The following is a 19,245-nucleotide window of genomic DNA, read 5'->3' on the forward strand; positions in this document are numbered from 1 at the left end:
CAAAAGCGGCGCTGGATGTGGTAACAGATGCGATAACAGTTAAGGGTGGAGAAAATTCAGCTAAGGAAGGAATGACAGCAAGGTGTGAAATTCGTAGTAAAGCTGAAGGAAAATGTGGTGTTCTTACTGCAGTAAGTGATGAATTTGTAACTGGCAAAATGAGTGTAATAGGAGCAATCTGTTGTTTGTTAACCAAGCTTATCACTAGGAAACTGCAGTAACCACAGCTTCCAACCACAGACCTCCTGAAACATCAACAAACATAACCTTTAAATGTATGGACCCCAGGACTTACACAGCTTTAAAGATATTGTGCAAGGATCACAAACGGATGCATTGCGAAAGATCCCAGCCCCCACTTGACAAGACAAAGGACGATTCCAGCAACAGGACCACGCATGCACAAGAGATATCGAGAGCACCACCTACACCGGATGTGGAACTGTGTGCAGACTGTCAGCTGGAAGAGGAAATCGTGCACCGTTGCTGGAGCAGAGACTCCCTGGACACCCAGAGCTGTTTTGTTTACTTGCTTGCTTTAATAAGTGACAATTTCCAAAATACATAATTGGGTTGCTCAGTTTGTTTGACGTAATGTAAAACAATTTGGTGCCGTGACTCAGATCCAGGTAACTCTCATACAGGATCCTCAGCCCGGGGAGGAGCCCCGTTTTTGGATGGCCTGGAGTGGGTGATCTCCGTACAGAGAGCTGTAATTCCGAACCCTAAAAATCAGGAAAGTAAGCAAAAGAAACTGCAGAACCCCGTAATTTTTGTGCACGAAGACCCGGACGACGACTCAAGGCTCTAGAGTAAGTATTGCAGGGTTGCAAGGGAATCCGTTCAGTCGGGGCTGGGAATCCTGGAGTGTGAGTGACTGAGAGGTTTCTGCGAGAGACCAAGCGAGTGTGGAACCTTTAGTGGTGCGGTTCCCACAGCCTGTGAGAGTGTGGGTGACAAGGGGGGCGAGTGTGAGAGTGAAAGGAGAGCACCCCAGACGATGGGACAGAAGAAGAGCAAGCCTTCTGATCCCATGGGTGGTCCTAAGGGGAGACTACCAGATACACCACCAGATAGCCTACCAGGACTTATGATTAAGTACTGGGGGGCTTTCCCTCGAGGAAAGAGCAAAGAGAAAATGGTCCTTTATTGTATGGAGGTTTGGGGAGGAAAACAGATTAGGGCAGGTAGTCTGTTCTGGCTGATATTTGGATCCTTTGAGGGCTGGATATGCCAGGCCTGAAATATTTATGTTAATTCCAAAAAGCCATTTAGCAATGAGGAAAGCAAATATGCTAGCCTATGGATTGTGCCAGGAGCCCAAACTTTTCTATTCAGCCTTAAAGAGACAAAGAGAAAAGATTAAAAAGGAAGAAGAAATCCCCTGGTCCCCTCCTCCTTATGTTCCCCCCGAGTTTCCTGCAGCTCCCCAACTCCCCATAACTCCCAAACCTGCATCTGCACCCCAGGCTCCAGTAGAGGTTCCAGTAGAAGATAAGGGGATAGGATCTGATGATGCAGAGGAGTCAAATTATCCTGACTCACTGGACTCCGAAGGAGAACCAGGAGCCAGACCAAAGGAAGAAGTTCCAGGGAGGAAAGGTTGTTCCCCCTGAGGGAAGTCCCAGTGATGGGACCTGAACAGCAGCTCGGAGTAGGGTATGTCTCTAGTCCTTTGAATTCAGGAGATGTTAGAGAATTTAAAAGGGAAATGGGGAATTTACTAGAAAACCCATTGGGAGTTTCTGAAAGACTGGACCAGTTTTTGGGCACCAAGTCTTTACACCTGGGAAGAGTTACAATCTATATTAGGAATCTTATTTACTGCAGAAGAGAGGGATGTGATCTGGAGGGCAGGAATGAGGATCTGGATCATCAGGCTGGCCCAGGAGCAGATGAGAAGTGGCCTCTCCAAAGGCCCCCCTGGAATAACCAAAATGCAGAGCACCAAGCTAATATGCCAGACCTCTGAACGATTATCATTCAAGGGATCAGGGAGTCAGCTCCTCGGGGCAGAATATTAATAAAGGCCTTTAGTGAGCAGCAAAAGAAGGATGAAACTCCGACTGAATGGCTGGAAAGGCTGCGTAAAAGCCTGCAGCTGTATTCGGGAGTAGACCCTGCTACTCTTGTAGGACAGGCACTACTAAAAACACAGTTTGTGGTGAAATCTTGGACTGACATCAGGAGGAAGTTGGAAAAGTTAGAAGACTGGCAGGATAAGGGAGGAGAGGAATTACTGAGGGAAGCACAGAAGGTATGTGTAAGATGAGAAGAAGAGATCCACAAGAAGCAAGCTAGAATCTTAGTGGCAGCAGTAAGGGAAGGGCAACAATCAAAGCAGGAATTCTCCAGAAGGAGAAAAGACTCTTAATCAAGGGAACAGGGAGATGGAAAACAGAGAGTGACTAGGGATGTGAGGCAAAATGAATGTTTTTACTGCCAGAAAAAAAAAGGACATAAGAAAAAAGATTGCAGAAAGCGAATACAGGATGAAAAGATGTTCCAGGAAGATTATGGGGTCAGGGGCTCTATGTGCTGGGGACCCCTGAAGGAACGGAGCCCTTGATACAATTGAAAGTGGGTCCTCAGCGCCAGGACATGGAGTTCCTTGTGGACTCCAGGACTGTCCAAGAGCTACCCTGGGGATCAGTTTCTTCAGAAGAACTTCAGGTAGGTGAACCATTTAAAGTACCAATAATCAAAGGAGCAGAGATAGAAGCACCCTGTAAGTGTGGTTTAGGTTCCTTTTTGCTAGTGCCTGAAGCAGAGTATAATTTGTTGTGTAGTGATCTGATTATTGAATTAGGAGCTAATTTGGAAGTCAGAAACAAGGAGCTGACTGTACAATTATGCACCCTGACAGTAAAGGGTGAGGAACAGAGAAATCCTGAGGTGTGGTATAGCTCGGATGCAGTGGGGAAATTGGATATTGCCCCTTTTGAAGTTACCATTAAGAACCCAGAGATCCCTGTAAGGATAAAACAGTGCCCTATTTCACAGGAAGGCCGACAGGGACTCCAACCAGAGATTGAGAGATTAATAGCAAGAGGCTCGTTAGAACCCTGAGTGTCACCATTCAACACACCTGTACTACCTGTGAAGAAACCTGATGGGTCATAAGGGCTAGCGCACGACTTGAGGGAAATAAACAAGCAAACCATCACCTGATACCCAGTAGTTGCCAACCCTTATACTCTGTTAAGCCAGTTAACACCAGAACTGAAGTGGTACACAGTCATAGACTTAAAAGATGCATTCTGGGCCTGCCCCCTTAAGGAGGAATGTAGGGATTATTTTGCTTTTGAATGGGAAGATCTCCAAACCCAACAATTAAGGTGGACAGTGTTACCCCAAGGATTCACCTAATCTGTTTGGTCAAGCATAGAACAGGTACTGGGCACTTCTCAACCAGATCCCCAGACAACCTTAGTGCAATATGTAGATGATTTGCTCCTGGCGGGGGCAGACGAGGATGCAGTCCGAAAAGAAAGCATTAAGTTATTAAACTTTTTAGGCCTAAAAGGGCTAAAGGTATTGAAGTCAAAATTGCAGTTTACAGAAGAGGAAGTAAAGTATTTGGGACATTGGTTAGCAAAAGGAAACAAGAAATTAGACCCAGAAAGGGTGAATGGAATCTTATCCCTCCAGGCTCTGAAAAATAAGAGACAAATAAGGCAAATCCTGGGATTACTAGGATATTGTAGACAATGGATTGAGAACTATAGCAGTAAGGTAAAGTTTTTATATGAGAAATTAACCAAAGGTGGACATCTGAAATGGGGCCAAGAGGAAGATCAGGAACTAAAAGATTTAAAAGCGGACTTAGTTAATGCCCCAGTATTAAGCCTGCCAGATGTTAAGAGACCATTTTACCTGTTTGTGAATATAGATGGAGGGACAGATTTGGGGTCCTGACACAGGAATGGGCAGGAAGAAAGAAACCTGTGGGGTACTTTTCTAAGTTACTTGATCCCGTGAGTAGAGGGTGGCCAACTTGTTTACAAGCCATAGTGGTGGTAGCCCTTTTAGTAGAGGAAAAGTAATCTTTGGTGGAGAATTAAAAGTATATACCCCCCACAACATTAGGGGAGTGTTACAACAAAAGCCAGATAAGTGGATAACTGATGCCAGGTTGTTAAAATATGAGGGGATATTAACACATTCCCCCAGGCTGGAAATTGAAACTATGGGCCTACAGAACCCTGCTCAATTTATTTATGGAGGACCGAATGAAAATCTAACCCATGATTGTATACAGTGTATAGAGCATCAATCCAAAATTCGGGAAGACATGGAGGAAGAAGAGTTACAGGAAGGAGAAAAACATTGTGTGGACGGGTCCTCTCGGGTGGTGGATGGAAAGCATAGATCAGGATATGCAATAGTTGATGGGAAAACATTATCAGTAGCCGAATCAGGGGCGTTAGATGAATCCTGTTCTGCTCAGGCTTGTGAATTGTACGCCCTATTGAGGGCACTACTATTACTTAAAGATAAAAAAGAGACCATATGTACTGACTCTAAATATGCCTGTGGGGTAGTCCACACCTTTGGGAAGATATGGGAAGAAAGGGGGCTAATAAATTCACAAGGAAAAGGGCTGGTTCATGAATACCTAATCAAGCAGACACTGCAAGCTTTGAGAAGACTGAAGCAAATTGTGATTGTACATAGAAGAGGTCACCAAAAGGGAATGTCCAATCACATAAGAGGAAACAACCCGGCTGATGAGGAAGCCAAGAAAGCAGCTCTGTTGATAGTTAAAGAGTTAGGGATCGAGGAGTCCAAAGAGCAAAAAACAACACAAAAAAAGTTTTACTGCTAAGGAAAAGGAAAGGTTGTTGCAAATGGGTATTGAAAAAAGAAATGGGTAATGGTTACTTCGTGATGGTTGGGAAGTACTACCAAAAGGACTCGCCTGGAAGAGAATGAGAGAATCCCATAGAAAAACACATTGGGGAATCCAGGCACCAGCGGACCAATTTAGCACAAAATATATGTGCATTGGGTTATACAATATAGCAAAGGCTGTTTTGGGAGGATGCTTGACCTGTAAGAAAGTTAATAAGCAGCATCTAAGAGAAAGAATACCAGGTGGGAGAGAATTAGCCTCAAGACTGTTTGCCAAAATCCAGGTAGATTTTACAGAATTGCCTAAAACTGGGAGATATAAATATTTATTGGTGATAGTAGACCATTTGACGTATTATGTAGAAGCTTACCCAGTAGCCAGAGCCACTGCCCAAACGGTGTTAAAAATATTATTTGAGAACATCATCCCCAGATATGGGAACACTGAGGTAATAGATTCAGACAGAAGATCTCCTTTTATTTCCAGAACAGTGAAGGAGGCCTTAGAACCACTCGGAGTTAAATGGGAATTCCACACTCCATGGCACCCCCAAAGCTCGGGGAAAGTAGAGGGGATGAATGGAGAAATCAAGAAACAGCTTACTAAATTAATGATAGAAACTAAGATGTCTTGGGTTAAATGTTGACCACTGGCTCTGTTAAATTTAAGGACCCAGCCTAGGATGGATACAGCCATTTCTCCTTTTGAAATGTTACATGGGATGCCGTATGACTTTGAATTAGCAGTAGAACATCCAAAGATCGAGGAATACTCCTTACGGGAGTATATAGTGGAGTTAATGAAAAGAAGGAACAAGCTGAGAAAGAGAGGCCTGATTGTACAGAGGCCACCCCTAAATATGGCAATCCATCAGTTGAAACCAGGAGATCGAGTGTTGATTAAGACTTGGAGGGAAGTATTCCTCACCCCTAGATGGGAATGGCCTTTTACTGTTCTGCTTACCACAGAAGCTGCCATCCGGACAGCCGAACGAGGATGGACGCATGTAAGTCGTGTAAAAGGACCCATTCCGGAGGATCAATGGGAAGCATCTGAAAACCCCGGGGGACTGAAACTCAAACTGAGAAGAAAGATCTAATAAGCACAAATGAGACCGTCTGTAACTTGTTAGTACTCACTGACTTCTGTAAGGGGAACTGGTGGATCTGTTATACTTAAGGATATCTGCCCCAAGATATCCGTGACCTGTAACTGAGTGGTCAAGCTCCTACAGAGATTATTTAGAGCCCTATGATGGGACATTTTTGAAAGGGGAATTGGCCTAAAGGAGCGGTTGGTGCGCTTAACGGGGGTAAAACCTTGAGAGCCTGAAAGTGGTTAATTGAGTGTCGAGTAAACTTATAAGGAGCAAAGAGGGACCCCTGAAGAATACGACTGCTGCCGGGAAGATGGAAAACCTCACTGCCCTAAGCAAAAGAGTAGGTGAAGGAGGCAGAGGCGTAAAACAGTGGGGATGTAGGCCAAGAGGCCCCCTCAGGGGTAGAACCCCAGGCTCCCACTCCCAGGGCCAATGCCTCTTACAGCGTGGATATGACACCCAGATCCATTGGGCGCTTAAAACTTTGGAGGAAAGGAGGAATCCATTTAAACACCGTAAGGATCCACCAGTTATCCTATTCTTATATGCTGTTGTATGCATTGTGGGGTGGGTGTTGGTACCAATCCAGGCAGAAAGTAACCCCCACCAGCCCTTTAAATGGTCCCTAATCAGGTGGGAGGATCAGCAAGTGATTCAAATTAAGGAGACTGCAGGTCCACCCAGTTTCACACCTACTTTATGTGAGCTTGTACCAATTAAACCATGCCTGAATCTTTTAGGATTTTATTTCTGCCCGAGCTCTAACCCAGGAAAAGAATATTGCAATAGGCCGGGGCATTATTATTGTGCCTACTGGGGTTGTGAGACCATAGCTCCTGATTGGATAGGAGGGAAGGGTAAAGATCCCTTCCTATCCGTAGGCTGGGGACCCACAGGGTGTACACCTCCTCGTCGAGATTCCAGTGGAGGCACTGTCTCCCCAGGGAACTGTAAGCACATTTACCTCAACATAACCAAACACGAAGATCCAGGATGGACAATAGGAAAAACCTGGGGAATGAGATACTGGGAACCAGGTACCGACCGAGGGGGTGTGATATATATTAAGAGAGAAGAACTTCAGTCATCCCCTGTGGCAGTCGGCCCAAATGTAGCACTAAAAGAGGATCCAAAGCCTGAGGGAGGGAGTGTCAGTATCACCGAGGACAGCAGAGACAACTCCACTGAAAAACCTGTGATAGAAGCCGTGAGTAACAACCCCCTTTTGGAATTTAATGAAAGCTAGTTATCAGGCCCTTAACGACTCCAACCCAAACATGAGGAACCATTGTTGGCTATGGTACGATATTAAACCTCCATTTTATGAAGCAACAGGAACTACCACTCATGATAAGCTCACAAATGAATCGAAGCCCAGTCAGTGGAAGTGGAAGGATGGGAAAAGGGGGCTCACTATACAACACGTAACAGGAAAAGGGCAGTGTATAGGTGAAATACCTGGGTCCAGGGAGAAACTTTATGGGGTAACAGTGTCCCTAGAACCAAAAGTTGAATGGGTAATTCTGGCAAATGGGACCAAATGAATTTGTTCCAGGGCAGGACTTATCCCTTGCCTGTCCTTAAAAGAGTTTAACGAAAGCTGAGAATACTGTGTTCAAGTGACCATTATTCCTAGGATATTATATCACAATGAAGATTTCTTATATAATCATTGGGAAAAAGGGGAACACTATTTACAGGAAAGAGAACCCTTTGCAGCTCTCACTATAGCAACTGTAATGGCTGTAGGAGCTGCAGGAGTGGACACAGGCATCTCTTCTCTGGTACAACAAAATCAAAGGTTCCAATCATTACAAGCTGCTGTAGATGAGGATTTGGTAAGAATCGAAAAGTCTATAACAGTCCTAGAAAAATCTTTAAGATCATTATTGGAAGTAGTGTTACAAAATCGATTAGGACTCAATGTATTATTCTTGCAACTAGGAGGTCTGTGTGCAGCCATAGGAGAGGAATGCTGTTTTTATGCTGACCACACTGGGGTAGTAAGAGATGCCATGACCAAATTAAGGGAAGGACTGGAGAATCAAAAAAGAGAGAGAGTACAACAGCAGAGTTGGTATGAGTCATGGTTCAACCATTCTCCATGGCTTACTACACTATTGTCTACAATAGCTGGTCCTTTGATGTTGTTGATGTTAGTGCTAACCTTTGGACCCTGTATTTTTAATAAAATGATCGCCCTGGTAAAAAGCAGACTTGAAGCAGCACATTTAATGTTGATCAGAAGACAATATGAACAATTAGAGGAGAAGGAGGTCAGTGAGACCCCTATCCTTGAGTTGGCTCGGGAAGCGGTTAATCAATTTGATGAACAAAATGGGAAAAAGAAAAGGGGAGAATTGTAATAGGAGCAATCTGTTGTTTGTTAACCAAGCTTATCACTAGGAAACCGCAGTAACCACAGCTTCCAACCACAGACCTCCTGAAACATCAACAAACATAACCTTTAAATGTATGGACCCCAGGACTTACACAGCTTTAAAGATATTGTGCAAGGATCACAAATGGATGCATTGCGAAAGATCCCAGCCCCCATCTGACAAGACAAAGGATGACTGCCCAGCAACAGGACCACGCATGCACAAGAGATATTGAGAGCACCACCTACACCGGATGTGGAACTGTGTGCAGACTGTCCGCTGCAAGGGGAAAGCGCGCGCCGTTGCTGGAGCAGAGACTCCCTGGACACCCAGAGCTGTTTTGTTTACTTGCTTGCTTTAATAAATGATAATTTCCAAAATACATAATTGGGTTGCTCAATTTGTTTGACGTAATTTAAAACAGCGAGGAGGTTTACTTTGTTAAATGCTTACAATCTAGTATAGGAAAACAGGTAGGCATACACAAATTTCTGTACATGCCAAATTCATCCAAACCTTGACTAGGGCATGATTTACTAAAACAACAGTGCCACAGCCCAAAGACAAAGGTCTGCGCTCTCCTCAGCTGCAGAGGGCAGCAGTAACCTTCCCACTGAAATGCGGCAGCTCTCCCAGTAAAGAAATGCTCATGGCTGGACTGTGCATGCCCTACAAGGCTCAAACAGGCTCAGAAGATCTAGAGAGGATCCTAGAGAGGATCTTAAGTAAAATTGCACCCAAGTTTGAACTAGGAGAGCATGAACGTTTCTGCCTCCAAGGAAATAGACACAACTTGCACAATGCTTACACATTTTCTCACTCCTCTTGTCTGGCTACCTTGTGACAATAAGCCCTGTTTAGTGTTTATTTCTTATATTTGTGTTATTTGTTGAGTAATAACTTCCAGCATGTGCACCAAAGCAGAGAGCATTTACTGAGTGAGGTGGTCAGAAGGGCAGCAGCTCCTGGCTGGCCATGTGCAGGGGCTTCTCAGCCATGTTTGCCAGTGAGGTGTGGGTACAGCTGGTAGAACAGCTCCTGGGGGTAATTTTTGGTCACAGAGCCCTGCAGTGCCCGGAACAAAGCCAGCAGCACGTTCCTATAGAGACCCATGTCAGGTGGGGCTGGGGCTGCAGCATCTCTGCTTCTTCCCAGTCTTAGCAAACAGAAAGTCAGTCCAACAGCTCTGCTTAGAGGAGAACCCAAATTTATTTCAGGCATGTGGTCCTGGAATCTGGAAAACCCCGATGTCTCCAGGTGCAGGCAGTACTGCCAAGCATCGACATCAGATGGTTTATACACCTGACCTGCTTAACAGGAAAGGAACGGTGCCATTGCGTGGCTAAACTGAGCCCATCAGGCAGCTGTAAGGTAGTTGAGTCCTCAGAGCCCAAAGTGAGTGGAAGTTTGCTACAACACTCCATGCATGGTTAAGGTAACTTAGTTTCAGCAAGTTTTGCATTAGTAATAATGGAAAAAGAAAACCCACCCAAACAAGTATGATAGGTGCTGCAAAAGAAAATCCTCATCTTTTGGATGGAAAGTCAATGACTGTGTGCAATTTCCCCTGTGAAGCCACAGGGCCTTCTTCCACTCCAATGTCTCTGCTGTCTGACACAACGGGAGAGCTGCTGTGGCCTCGTGTCCGTGCCTGTGCTCCTCCAGGATGAGCAGCTCTGTGGGAGGAGAAGAAACCCACAGGGATTTGGGCCACAATTAAGAACTGCATCCTGTAAAGGAAAACCACAGATAAGAGGGAGGATCAGCAAGCAGCAGCACGGTCATCACAGCTCTGGGGGAGGTGTTGTATTTTTCTAAGGCTTGGTTATCCTAGCCACTGGAGGATGATGTCAAAATAACCATTTTGTCACAGGTATCTTTATGGCAAAGGACAGACATAAGTGAGAGCAGCGTAAAAGCCAGCTGGGACTCAGACCAGCAGCACAGCCTTCTTACCAGGCTTCCTTCCCAGCAAAGTAATGTGATGGTGCGCTCCCTCCTCTCCCTTTCTTTCTTCCTTCCTTCCTCCCTCAGTCTGGCACAAGAAGACAGTGAGCAACACTCCTGGCTAAATTAAAATAATGATCACAAAACTGTCTCAGACCGGGAGGCTGAAAGAACTCACAGCAGGCCTTTGGCTCAACAGCTGAGGGCCAGTTGAGCACATGCCTAAAAACAAAGTGCAGCAATGAGTCAATTATCTTACCACCAAACAGAGAGCAGCACAAGCACCTCTTAAGCTCTTCTGCACAGCAGCAGGCTGCAGGACGAGCTCTCTCCTTGTTTGGAAATAGCCAAATAATTTATCAGGACAGTATCTCTGATAAAGCAGATTTGATTTGCAATTGCAATGCCGGGCCTCCTGCTGACGTGAGGAATCAAACTCTATAACCACAATGCAGTTATAAAAGCAGCTATGTTTTAATCAGTGCTGCACAGACACCGGGTGCAAGGGGGATCGTTCCTCCTAACTTGCACAACGGAGGGCAAAAGATAAAGGCTGAACTAATACATAATCAATGATTTTCCTGGAATTCATACACATATTCACTACAATTCCAAGAACCCATCAGCATATGGTCTGTCCCTCTTGCACGTGCGCTGTGGGCAGTGGGGGTCTCCTTCTGGTGGTCATGGGATGAAGGCTCTCTGTCTTCAACAGAAGTAATCCGATCCTGACCCGTTCCTTGTGTAATGTTTCTTCCAGTTTACAATAGAGTTTCGAGATGTTCTTTTCTTATCTGGCCTCACATCCTGCTTTCCTGCATTGCTATACAATGGTTAACCCTTATCTTGTCCTCTCTTAACTCATGCAAGCAGGAGAGCACACAGAAAACAGCATTACATCTTTTATGCCCTATAACTCGACACTTATCTCTTTCTCCCCTGATCCTCATTGGCTGAGTACTTCAGGTTCACAATCTTCCCAACGCTCAACTAAACATACGGATAATGGCTAAACATCAATTGTTGCTAGCTAAGCATATATCGCTAATTAGTTAACTTCTCACACTTGCTCACTCAACACTTGGTTCTTGTTTCTGGACATCTGCTTGTCCTTGCATAGAGAGAAGCTTGGAAAGAGGACAGGAGGGAGTATCTCGATCCCTGCCTGTTGCATCCCAACCTACCCACAGAGCAAGACAAGCCAGCCTTGTTTAGAGGCCATGGCTTCTTTGATGTTTCTTAAATCTATTTTTCTTTTGCTGAGGGTCTCTTATCCAAACAGAATAGCCCTTCAATATGCTTTCTAGTCCATAATACTATACCTACACTATTTGGAACATTTAAGAGCTACTGCAGTTTGGCAAGCAAGAATTAATCACACAATTCAGCAACTGTATTTCTAGAGTATGTTACTAACACACATGGTATTTCTACTTTTTCACATCAGCTATTTCTAAGGACAAGTTACAAAATACAAGTACGTTGTGCTCTGCTTCTTCAGATCAATTCCCCCTTTTTAATATCCAATGCAGGAACAACATTCCATTCCTACAGCCTTGAGCAGGGATGCCTCTTGATGTTACACCTGCACAGAGATCCTTTCCACCTCGATGTCAAGACACCTTGATGGTACAGATCCTCAGTAAGCGACTAATAGTTTGGTTTGAGCTTTGTCAGCTTCATTAAAGTTATATCTATCTATCTATCTATATAGGATCCCTTGGACACAAACTGTCTGGGACTAGGAGTGGATCCAGCTGTGCTGAGGAACCTTACCTCTGTGGTTTGAAGAGTGTACACAGCAATGGGGTTGGCTCTGATCCTCATGACACAGCAGGAGAGCGTCCTGTAGGTGTGTGTGTAACCCTATCCTCCATGTAGAAAACAACCCAAAGAGAAGAACCCCAATTAGAAGAATTTAGAACGCTAGAAGCTCCGTCCAGCCGCGGTGCAAACACGCCGCTTCCGCCCGGCAGCGTTCCCACACTCAACATGGCTCCTCGACGGCTTCACCCGCTCCTCAGCGCCCCCCTGCAGCGCGCCTCCCCGCCGCTCTGAACATGCCGTGCCCTTTCTCAAAATGGCGGCCGCCAGCTTCACCCCGCGGCCGCCCTGCCCGGGTGACGGCCGGGTCGCGTGGTCACGTGGCGGACGGCGGGGGCGGAGCGGTGCCGGGCAGCGCGCTGGCTTTGTTCGCTCCTCCTGGCCGTGCCATGCGGTCGGCTCCTGTGGGGTCCGGGGCCTCCCGGGGTCGGTGCCGCTTATGTACGGGACGGTGCCGGAGGGCCGGGATCGGCGGCAGCGGGGTGAGCGGGGCCGGTGGGCGCGGGCGGAGGCAGGAGGGGGAGCTGCAGGAGCTGCAGGATGGGGAGAGCGAGCGTCCTCCGAGCGGCGTTCTGTTCCGCAGTTCTTGCCCTCAGTCTGATTTCTCTCTCCTTTCCCTGGCCGAATTTCGGCGCCCCGTTACGGGGCCCCCCGGGGGGGGGGGGGGGGGTTGGAGCTGACGGGCAGCCAGTAACTAGGAATAGAAAATGCCCAATAACTAATCACATTCTGCGGCAAAACAAAAAGAAAGCATAGTCCCTTTTTAAAAAAGCAAGTGGCAGAGTGCTTCCCCCCAAAAAAGGGAAAAATCGCCAGATGTTTATGCTGAGCTAACACGCTGAGAATGAAGAGTGGCAGCTTTGCTTCTTCCCTTCACTACTTGTTTTGGTTTGAAGTGCAGAGCAAAGGATGTGTGAGCCATGCTGGAGCAGTGTGCCTGCTGCATGGTATTGCAGTGAGCAATGCAGAGAATTTTATAACGTGTTTATAATGTCTGTCTCCTTCTTAGATGGCACTGAGTTCTCTGAGATGCTCTATGGAAATGATGAGAATGACTTCTGAAGCTGTGAGCAGTGGCTGATGAGAAGCTAAAGAGAGGGACCTCAACATTGAACTGACTGGTAAATCCAAGCCTTAGGGTTTATGTGCTCTTTGTTCTAACAAACACGTCTGACCCTTAATTACTTTAAGGGACCGGTGTTGTTATGTCTCGCTAGACAAGGCAGGGAAGCTCTAGGACTTGGTATGCTTGCACTGATGCTTCTCTCAGACTGCTTTTGCTTTTCTGTGGCAGCATAACGTCCTAGGCATAATCTGCTCATGAACCCCTGGAGGGCTGATGAAAAAGTTCAGTAATTATGGTGAAATATTTATGTATGTGTATGTGCTCCTACTTTGTGTATCAACAGATACTGACCTCTGTTTACTTTTTGCTTTATAGATATGGAATGATGGGGCATTTCATAGCAAATGGATGAAGGTATGTCTGTTTTCCTTCTTAAAAGTGAAATGTGCTTCTGAAGTTCCCTTGTTATCACTTGTGCTTTGCTTGTCTGATTTTTCTCTAGAGAAGAGACCTTCATCCTGTGACTACTTCCCTTCCTGACCTCTCATGGTAGCTGCAGGCATGAAGCACTAACAGGAACGCAGGATCCTTAGTTTTGTTTTTTTTTCCTGAAGCTTTTATTTTTAGCTTCGTAAGTCGGTGTGTGCTAAGGAGGGCACTTTAAAGGAAGCTGCAGTTGAAGCGTACGAATTCATGTTCTTACTGGCTGGAAAACAGCTTATTTTGTAAGTCAGAGATCCAGAATTCCTTCAGATTCTCAAGTGAAGTTCCAGTGGATTTGATGCCCTTTAATTATTGATGTACAGCTCCAGGCTTTCATTACATGGTCTCATTTACCTTTTTCATAAAGTAAGAGCTCTGTATTTTAACTGTGCAAAAGTCAATACCTCATTTAGAACATGAGTTGGAAAGAGACAGTATTTCACATTGGGTAACACTGTGCTGTCACTGTTTCCTTCACTGCACAGCCCTCTTTGAAAGCTCATTTCTCTTTGAGTTATGTTATGCTGAAGTGGAATCTTAATATAAGTTCTACTATATTCATTATTCATGTCCTTGTTGCTGCTTTGAGGCTAAGAAGGAAATGCATTTCTTCTCAAAAGAAGGTAGGGTTGAGTGTGAAGAAAACTGCTGATTGTTTTTTTCCTCTCCATGCACAACTTTGCAGAAATTGGGTCCCTTCTGCTTAAAATCACTCAGTCAGCAGCTATTAGAAAAGTTCTTTTTGTTTTTGTATGCTGTACAAGGTCAGTTGTGTTATTTGTCCGTGGCAGCATCTGCAGCTGTTTCATTCAGTGATTGGTTTTAGCAGAATAATACAGAAAATGGTGCACAACAGTTAAATGTGATGTGATGTTAGGAGGGAAAAACCCTTGGTAACTTCAGTGTCCTTCACAGGGTTAGCATAGATAACATTCTGCCTGCTCCTGAAAAGTGGGACTGCTCTCCTCTGAAACACTTCATCCTCGTTTATATGTAAGGATGTGTGATACACTTGTAGTCTGTTAAACTGGTCTATGGTCAGAGTTTATAGCAGGACAGGTAAGCAGGAATTTTATAAAGAAACTTCCTTAGGCATTGAGCTAATAAACTTTGATCACCTGCAAGAGGCTTTCTGAGAAATAGCAATTATAATGCTGGTGTTGCATAACTAATTTTTCTATGGTTGTTTTATTCCTGATTTGCCTACAATAGGCAGGACTTGCACCTCAGCAAGTTTATAGTGTGTTAGGAAACATGCATTTCATATTTTAATTACATAGACACGTTTTACATCCGGACTTGCATTACTCACTTCCACCACACTGTTTTCAGAGAAACTGGTGAGATCCAGAAGCTCACTGGGGCTTTGACTACTATTTCATCTCAGCACACGCAGCGTAGTTTACTCAGCCAGGCTGGTCGTACTTGTGAGTGGATGGATGCTTAAAGGAGGTGGAAGCTCTGCAGGTCTCACAGATGGCCCAAGAAACCTTACTGTCATAGTCAAAGCTATGTAATGTACATCAACAAAAATAGAATAAACAAAGGAAATGTGCTGTTACAAAGAGCCAGCTTTGGTTTATGCCACCTCTGTGAATATCCTGTGCGGTGCTTTTGTAGCTGTGTTACCAGAACCACCAGAAGTTTGTTTTTCTACCTAAACTCTTAAATGAACTTTGGCTGCCGCTGCCGCGCCGCCCCGCCCCTTCTTCCGGGAGAGTCCCGTCCCTCCCTTCGCCTCTGCGGAGCCAATTGGCTGCCCTGGCTGTCACTTAAAGCTTGGGCGGAGGGGCGATTGGTCGAACGGGGTCACGCGGGGTGCCCGCTCCGAGCGAGGGCGAGTCCGGGTAGCGGGCGCGCGGAGGCGTGACGTCACCTGACGCGACGCGCAGCGGCCATGGCGAGCGTCACGTGACTCGGGGAATCGGCGGTATGGGGCCGAGGAAACGCGGGTCCTCGCGGGGCTGGGCGGTGGGTCTGGCGGGTTATTGGGGCGCGGGGGGCCACGTAGGGCTGGGAAGGCGTCATCCCGGAGCTGCGGGTGCCGGGACGCGTTCTGGGGGCCCCGTGGGGCTGGCAACGGGGTGGGGAAGCGGGGGTCTCGCGAGGCCCGGGGGGGGGCGCGGGCCCGTTATGCGGGGTATTGCCCTGGGACTCGGGAGAAGGGGCGGCGGTTTCCGTGCCTGATGGGACCGTTCTTCCCTCTCCTCCCTTTTGTTCCCCTCTCGCAGACCGTGGCTGCCCCTATTTCCCCCACGCTGGTGCCGGGCGAGGCCTCGGAGAGCGACTCAGAGCCGGAGCCGGGGGGGAGCGCGGCCGGGACCCTCGCAGCGGGGCTGAAGGTTCCGGGGGAGGCGTCGGAGACCGAGGAGGAGGAGGACGAGGACAGTGCGGCCCGAGTGCCGCTGCCAGGGGTGTCCCGGGAGAGCCCCTCACTGCTGCAGCAGCGCCTGGGGGCGGGCGAGGGGCGGCTGCGGGGCGCGATGGCTGAGGCGCTGGGACGCAGTTTCAATGGGGCTGCGCGGCTGCTGGAAGGCCTGGGAGGGCCCCTGGGCCGAGCCCGAGCTGGAGCAGCTGCCACTGCTCACTGCCTGTGCCTGGTGCGCCGTGACCTGCGCGCCGTGGCTGCCGCCGTGGCCACCGTCACCGCCTGCCAGCTGCTGCCCGACATCCGCGTGGAGCCGTGAGAGTGGGAACGCCAGCGGGGCGGTGCTGGCAGCCGCGGGGAGCTCCTGGCGTCGTTGTTGCAGCGTCGCTGTCGCTGACCTCCAGCTCCTCCCGACGGACTTGGGGGTTGTGGTTGTCGCTGATGGCGTTCTCGCTGTCGCTGCGTTTCCAGTGCTGTGTCCCCTTGAGCTGATGCTGCCATCGGCAGTGCTGCCACTGATCGCTCAGTGTCAGGGGAGAGGTTTTGTGAAGGGCACAGTGGTATGGGATTCCTTTCATAAAGATTCTGGACCTTGGTTCCCTGTCCGTATCCAAATTAGAATGATAAACAGTATTAAAGATTCATCTTTTGAGGAAGAACCTCTGAGCACTTGTAACTGGCAGTGCTTTGATAACCTGTTCCATAAGGAGTGCTGGGTGATGCTGACTGATAGCATCAATTGTGAGCATCCTCTATAGAAAGTTTCCCTCTGTGGGAGTGAGGAAACAAAACGTGCTGGGGTTATTATGGGGTTACTAGAGTCTAGGATTCTAGAGTCTGAGGATTGTATGAGGATGCTACGAGGATGCTAGCTCCTGTGAGTGCAAGTTCTGTTATTTCAGATCCTGTGATTGTTTCCCAATTCCAGATTCTTTGATTCTGTGATGATTCTGGGCTTCAAATGTGTGGTGATTCTGATTCCTCACTAAGAGTATGGGCTCCCAGATTTGTAGCTTCGCAATATGATACATTTCCATATCCACCCCTGTGCATAGCGTGTGGCATAGTTCTGAGTGCCTGACACAAACCAAGCAAAATCAATTTCTGTAGGTTATTAAAAAATAATAATAATAAAAATAAAATCTTTGCTGTTGTTTCTTCTCCCTGTTCCATTTATTTACGTTCTGCCTTACTTCATATGCAACAGATAATACCTTTTTCCCCTTTCATCCCTTGATGGCTCCTGTTGGTCCCTTGTTTCTCAATCATAATGAGCTCTCAGTGCCATTCATGTGAGAATTTGGGAGTGGCTTTCACTCCATGAATCTTGTAATAGAGTCCCTAGTTGCTATCATGCAGACTTCACCAATTTATAACAGATACAGCTACAATATACACTCCTAAGGGGGAAGCAGGAACGCATTTATTGATGAGCATAGATATGCTGTAGCAGATATAACAGTGACTTCACAAGACTGGAGATGGCTGGATGCCCTTGGTTATTTTCCACAGAGAGGACAGGGTTACACACACACCTACAGGACGCTCTCCTGCTGTGTCATGAGGATCAGAGCCAACCCCATGGCTGTGTGCACTCTTCAAACCACAGAGGTAAGGTTCCTCAGCACAGCTGGATCCACTCCTAGTCCCAGACGCGTTCAGGAGTTTGTGTCTCAGGGATCCTATGTGCACAAAGATCTAACATATAACCTGTACAATGGACTGACTGCATGGGAGGAGGCAGTTTATCATCATGCAGATGTTCAGCCACTGTTCTGTGGCAAATGGTTGGACTGTGCAGCCATCCCTGAGGCAATCTACAGAAAGTATCTTGTCACCCCTGCCACATTCCTCTGCAATTTGGATAGTGGGAAATGCATTAGCTCAATCAATCACAGCATACCCGCTTCTGGAATGTTTCTGAACTTCTCTTCAAGCAGTGGTTCCCTACTACAGCCGCTGTAGAGGCGGGCTGTGCTTATTTAATTCCCTCCACAACCCATCACTTTTTGACAGGCCGTATTGGGTTGTTCCAAGCTGTAGTAGTTGACTTAAAACTCCTGCATCCAATAAATCATTAATTGTATTTGATATCTCTTCATGCCCCCCACCCAGGGTCCCATACTGTTTCACTGTCACTACTTCAGTTGCAGCAGGAATCTGCACAGCAGGCATTGTTACTTTTCCCACTGAAATTGTCGGAGCACGAACGCAATTCTTTATCCCAAATTGGGGCTGACTGCTGGTAAGATTCAAGGTGAGTCCTTTTGGAATACCTGTCCCTGTGATGTACTCTGGGACAGGGACAATCGTGACAGGATACAATCATTTCAGGAGGTTTCCTATTTTCATTTCTGTTTGTGTTTTCACAGCTTGCATTTGTTTCCCTCCCAGCCCTATTACTGGCTGTCCTGCAGATTTCTCGGGGTTCCCATATACTAAGGAACCTCTGCTCCGGGGTCGTCTGAGGCTATGCAGTTTGTGAGGACCAGTTTTTCCAAAATATCTCCTTCCAAGGATACAAATTGGAATATGGTTCCCAATCCTCCCCCACAGCAGCCGACCCGCTCGCATCGGGTGCTCTGCAAATAGCTAAGAGGTCCCACTGAGTGCAGTAGGTGGAATTGTTCCCGGGTGTTTAGCTTTAGAATTTGGCACCTTCTTGCTAGGGTTTATTTAACCCTCTGTGTTTGTGTATCCTCTGTAATTCAGGAAGTGGAAAACCATCAGTCTTATCATGAGAAATCCTGTCTCTTAAGAAAGCTGTAAACAATTCTTTTCAAGGAATCCTATTTTCGCTGCCTTTCTGCTCTTCCCTCTTGTCCATTCTCCCCTGCCATCTCCTTCCTTCCCCTCCCCCATTGGCTCTGCTCCTCTTACCTGTGTCCTTTCTTCAGTTCTGCCCTCTTTGTCCTCCCCTCTCATTCATCACACTTCTGTTCTTCTGCCTTACAATTTCCTTTCAGCTTTGTGGTGGGCTGCCAGGAGATTCTGTCAGAGGCCTGGAGCAGGGACAGCACAGGGACAGGGGAGGGGACAGGAGAGGGACAGGCAGAGACAGGAGCAGGACAGGGAAAAGTCTAGGGTAGACAAGGGATAGGGACAGGGACAGGAGATGGGCAGGAAAGCAGAGGGGCAGGGGCAGTGACAGGATAAGGAAAAGGATGAGGATGGGTATGGAGGTGGTAGTAGGGTAGGGATAGGGACAGGACCAGAAGATGG

The 19,245-nt window shown here is 47.0% G+C and overlaps 2 protein-coding genes and 2 long non-coding RNA genes across 5 annotated transcripts; 3 read left to right on the forward strand and 1 right to left on the reverse strand.

Annotated features, from left to right (window-relative positions):
• LOC122189259 lies at positions 1-8,168 on the forward strand. The gene is made up of 2 exons (XM_042888236.1): positions 1-812; positions 5,824-8,168. Exon 2 carries the CDS (start codon positions 6,265-6,267, stop codon positions 7,198-7,200), a length of 936 nt encoding a protein of 311 aa, XP_042744170.1. The 5' UTR covers positions 1-812; positions 5,824-6,264; the 3' UTR covers positions 7,201-8,168.
• A 1,357-nt stretch (positions 8,169-9,525) lies between these two features.
• LOC122189264 lies at positions 9,526-12,290 on the reverse strand. The gene is made up of 2 exons (XR_006181769.1): positions 12,059-12,290; positions 9,526-10,065 (listed from the first exon to the last, which is right to left on the reverse strand). It is a non-coding gene; the product is annotated as an uncharacterized LOC122189264 (long non-coding RNA).
• A 155-nt stretch (positions 12,291-12,445) lies between these two features.
• LOC122189263 lies at positions 12,446-15,226 on the forward strand. 2 transcript variants are annotated; one of them, XR_006181768.1, is made up of 4 exons: positions 12,446-12,588; positions 13,116-13,227; positions 13,548-13,586; positions 13,675-15,226. It is a non-coding gene; the product is annotated as an uncharacterized LOC122189263 (long non-coding RNA). The 2 variants fall into 2 exon arrangements; XR_006181767.1 differs by having other exon boundaries at positions 13,548-15,226.
• Positions 15,227-15,560: 334 nt separating this feature from the next.
• LOC122189260 (biogenesis of lysosome-related organelles complex 1 subunit 3-like) lies at positions 15,561-17,184 on the forward strand. The gene is made up of 2 exons (XM_042888237.1): positions 15,561-15,626; positions 15,887-17,184. Exons 1-2 carry the CDS (start codon positions 15,588-15,590, stop codon positions 16,340-16,342), a joined length of 495 nt encoding a protein of 164 aa, XP_042744171.1. The 5' UTR covers positions 15,561-15,587; the 3' UTR covers positions 16,343-17,184.
• The last annotated feature ends 2,061 nt before the right edge of the window (positions 17,185-19,245 follow it).

Source organism: Lagopus leucura, unplaced genomic scaffold (genome assembly GCF_019238085.1).
Source record: "Lagopus leucura isolate 7727_CA_CO unplaced genomic scaffold, USGS_WTPT01 Super-Scaffold_100157, whole genome shotgun sequence".
Lineage (NCBI taxonomy): Eukaryota > Metazoa > Chordata > Aves > Galliformes > Phasianidae > Lagopus > Lagopus leucura.

What these genes read in the sequence shown, in the direction of transcription:
- LOC122189259 (XM_042888236.1), top strand. Translation starts at nt 6,265, where the DNA reads ATGGAAAACCTCACTGCCCTAAGCAAAAGAGTAGGTGAAGGAGGCAGA.
- LOC122189260 (XM_042888237.1), top strand. Translation starts at nt 15,588, where the DNA reads ATGGGGCCGAGGAAACGCGGGTCCTCGCGGGGCTGGGCG. An exon ending in GGTCCTCGCGGGGCTGGGCG is followed by an intron (nt 15,627 to 15,886) that starts GTGGGTCTGGCG and finishes CCCCTCTCGCAG; the next exon opens with ACCGTGGCTGCCCCTATTTC.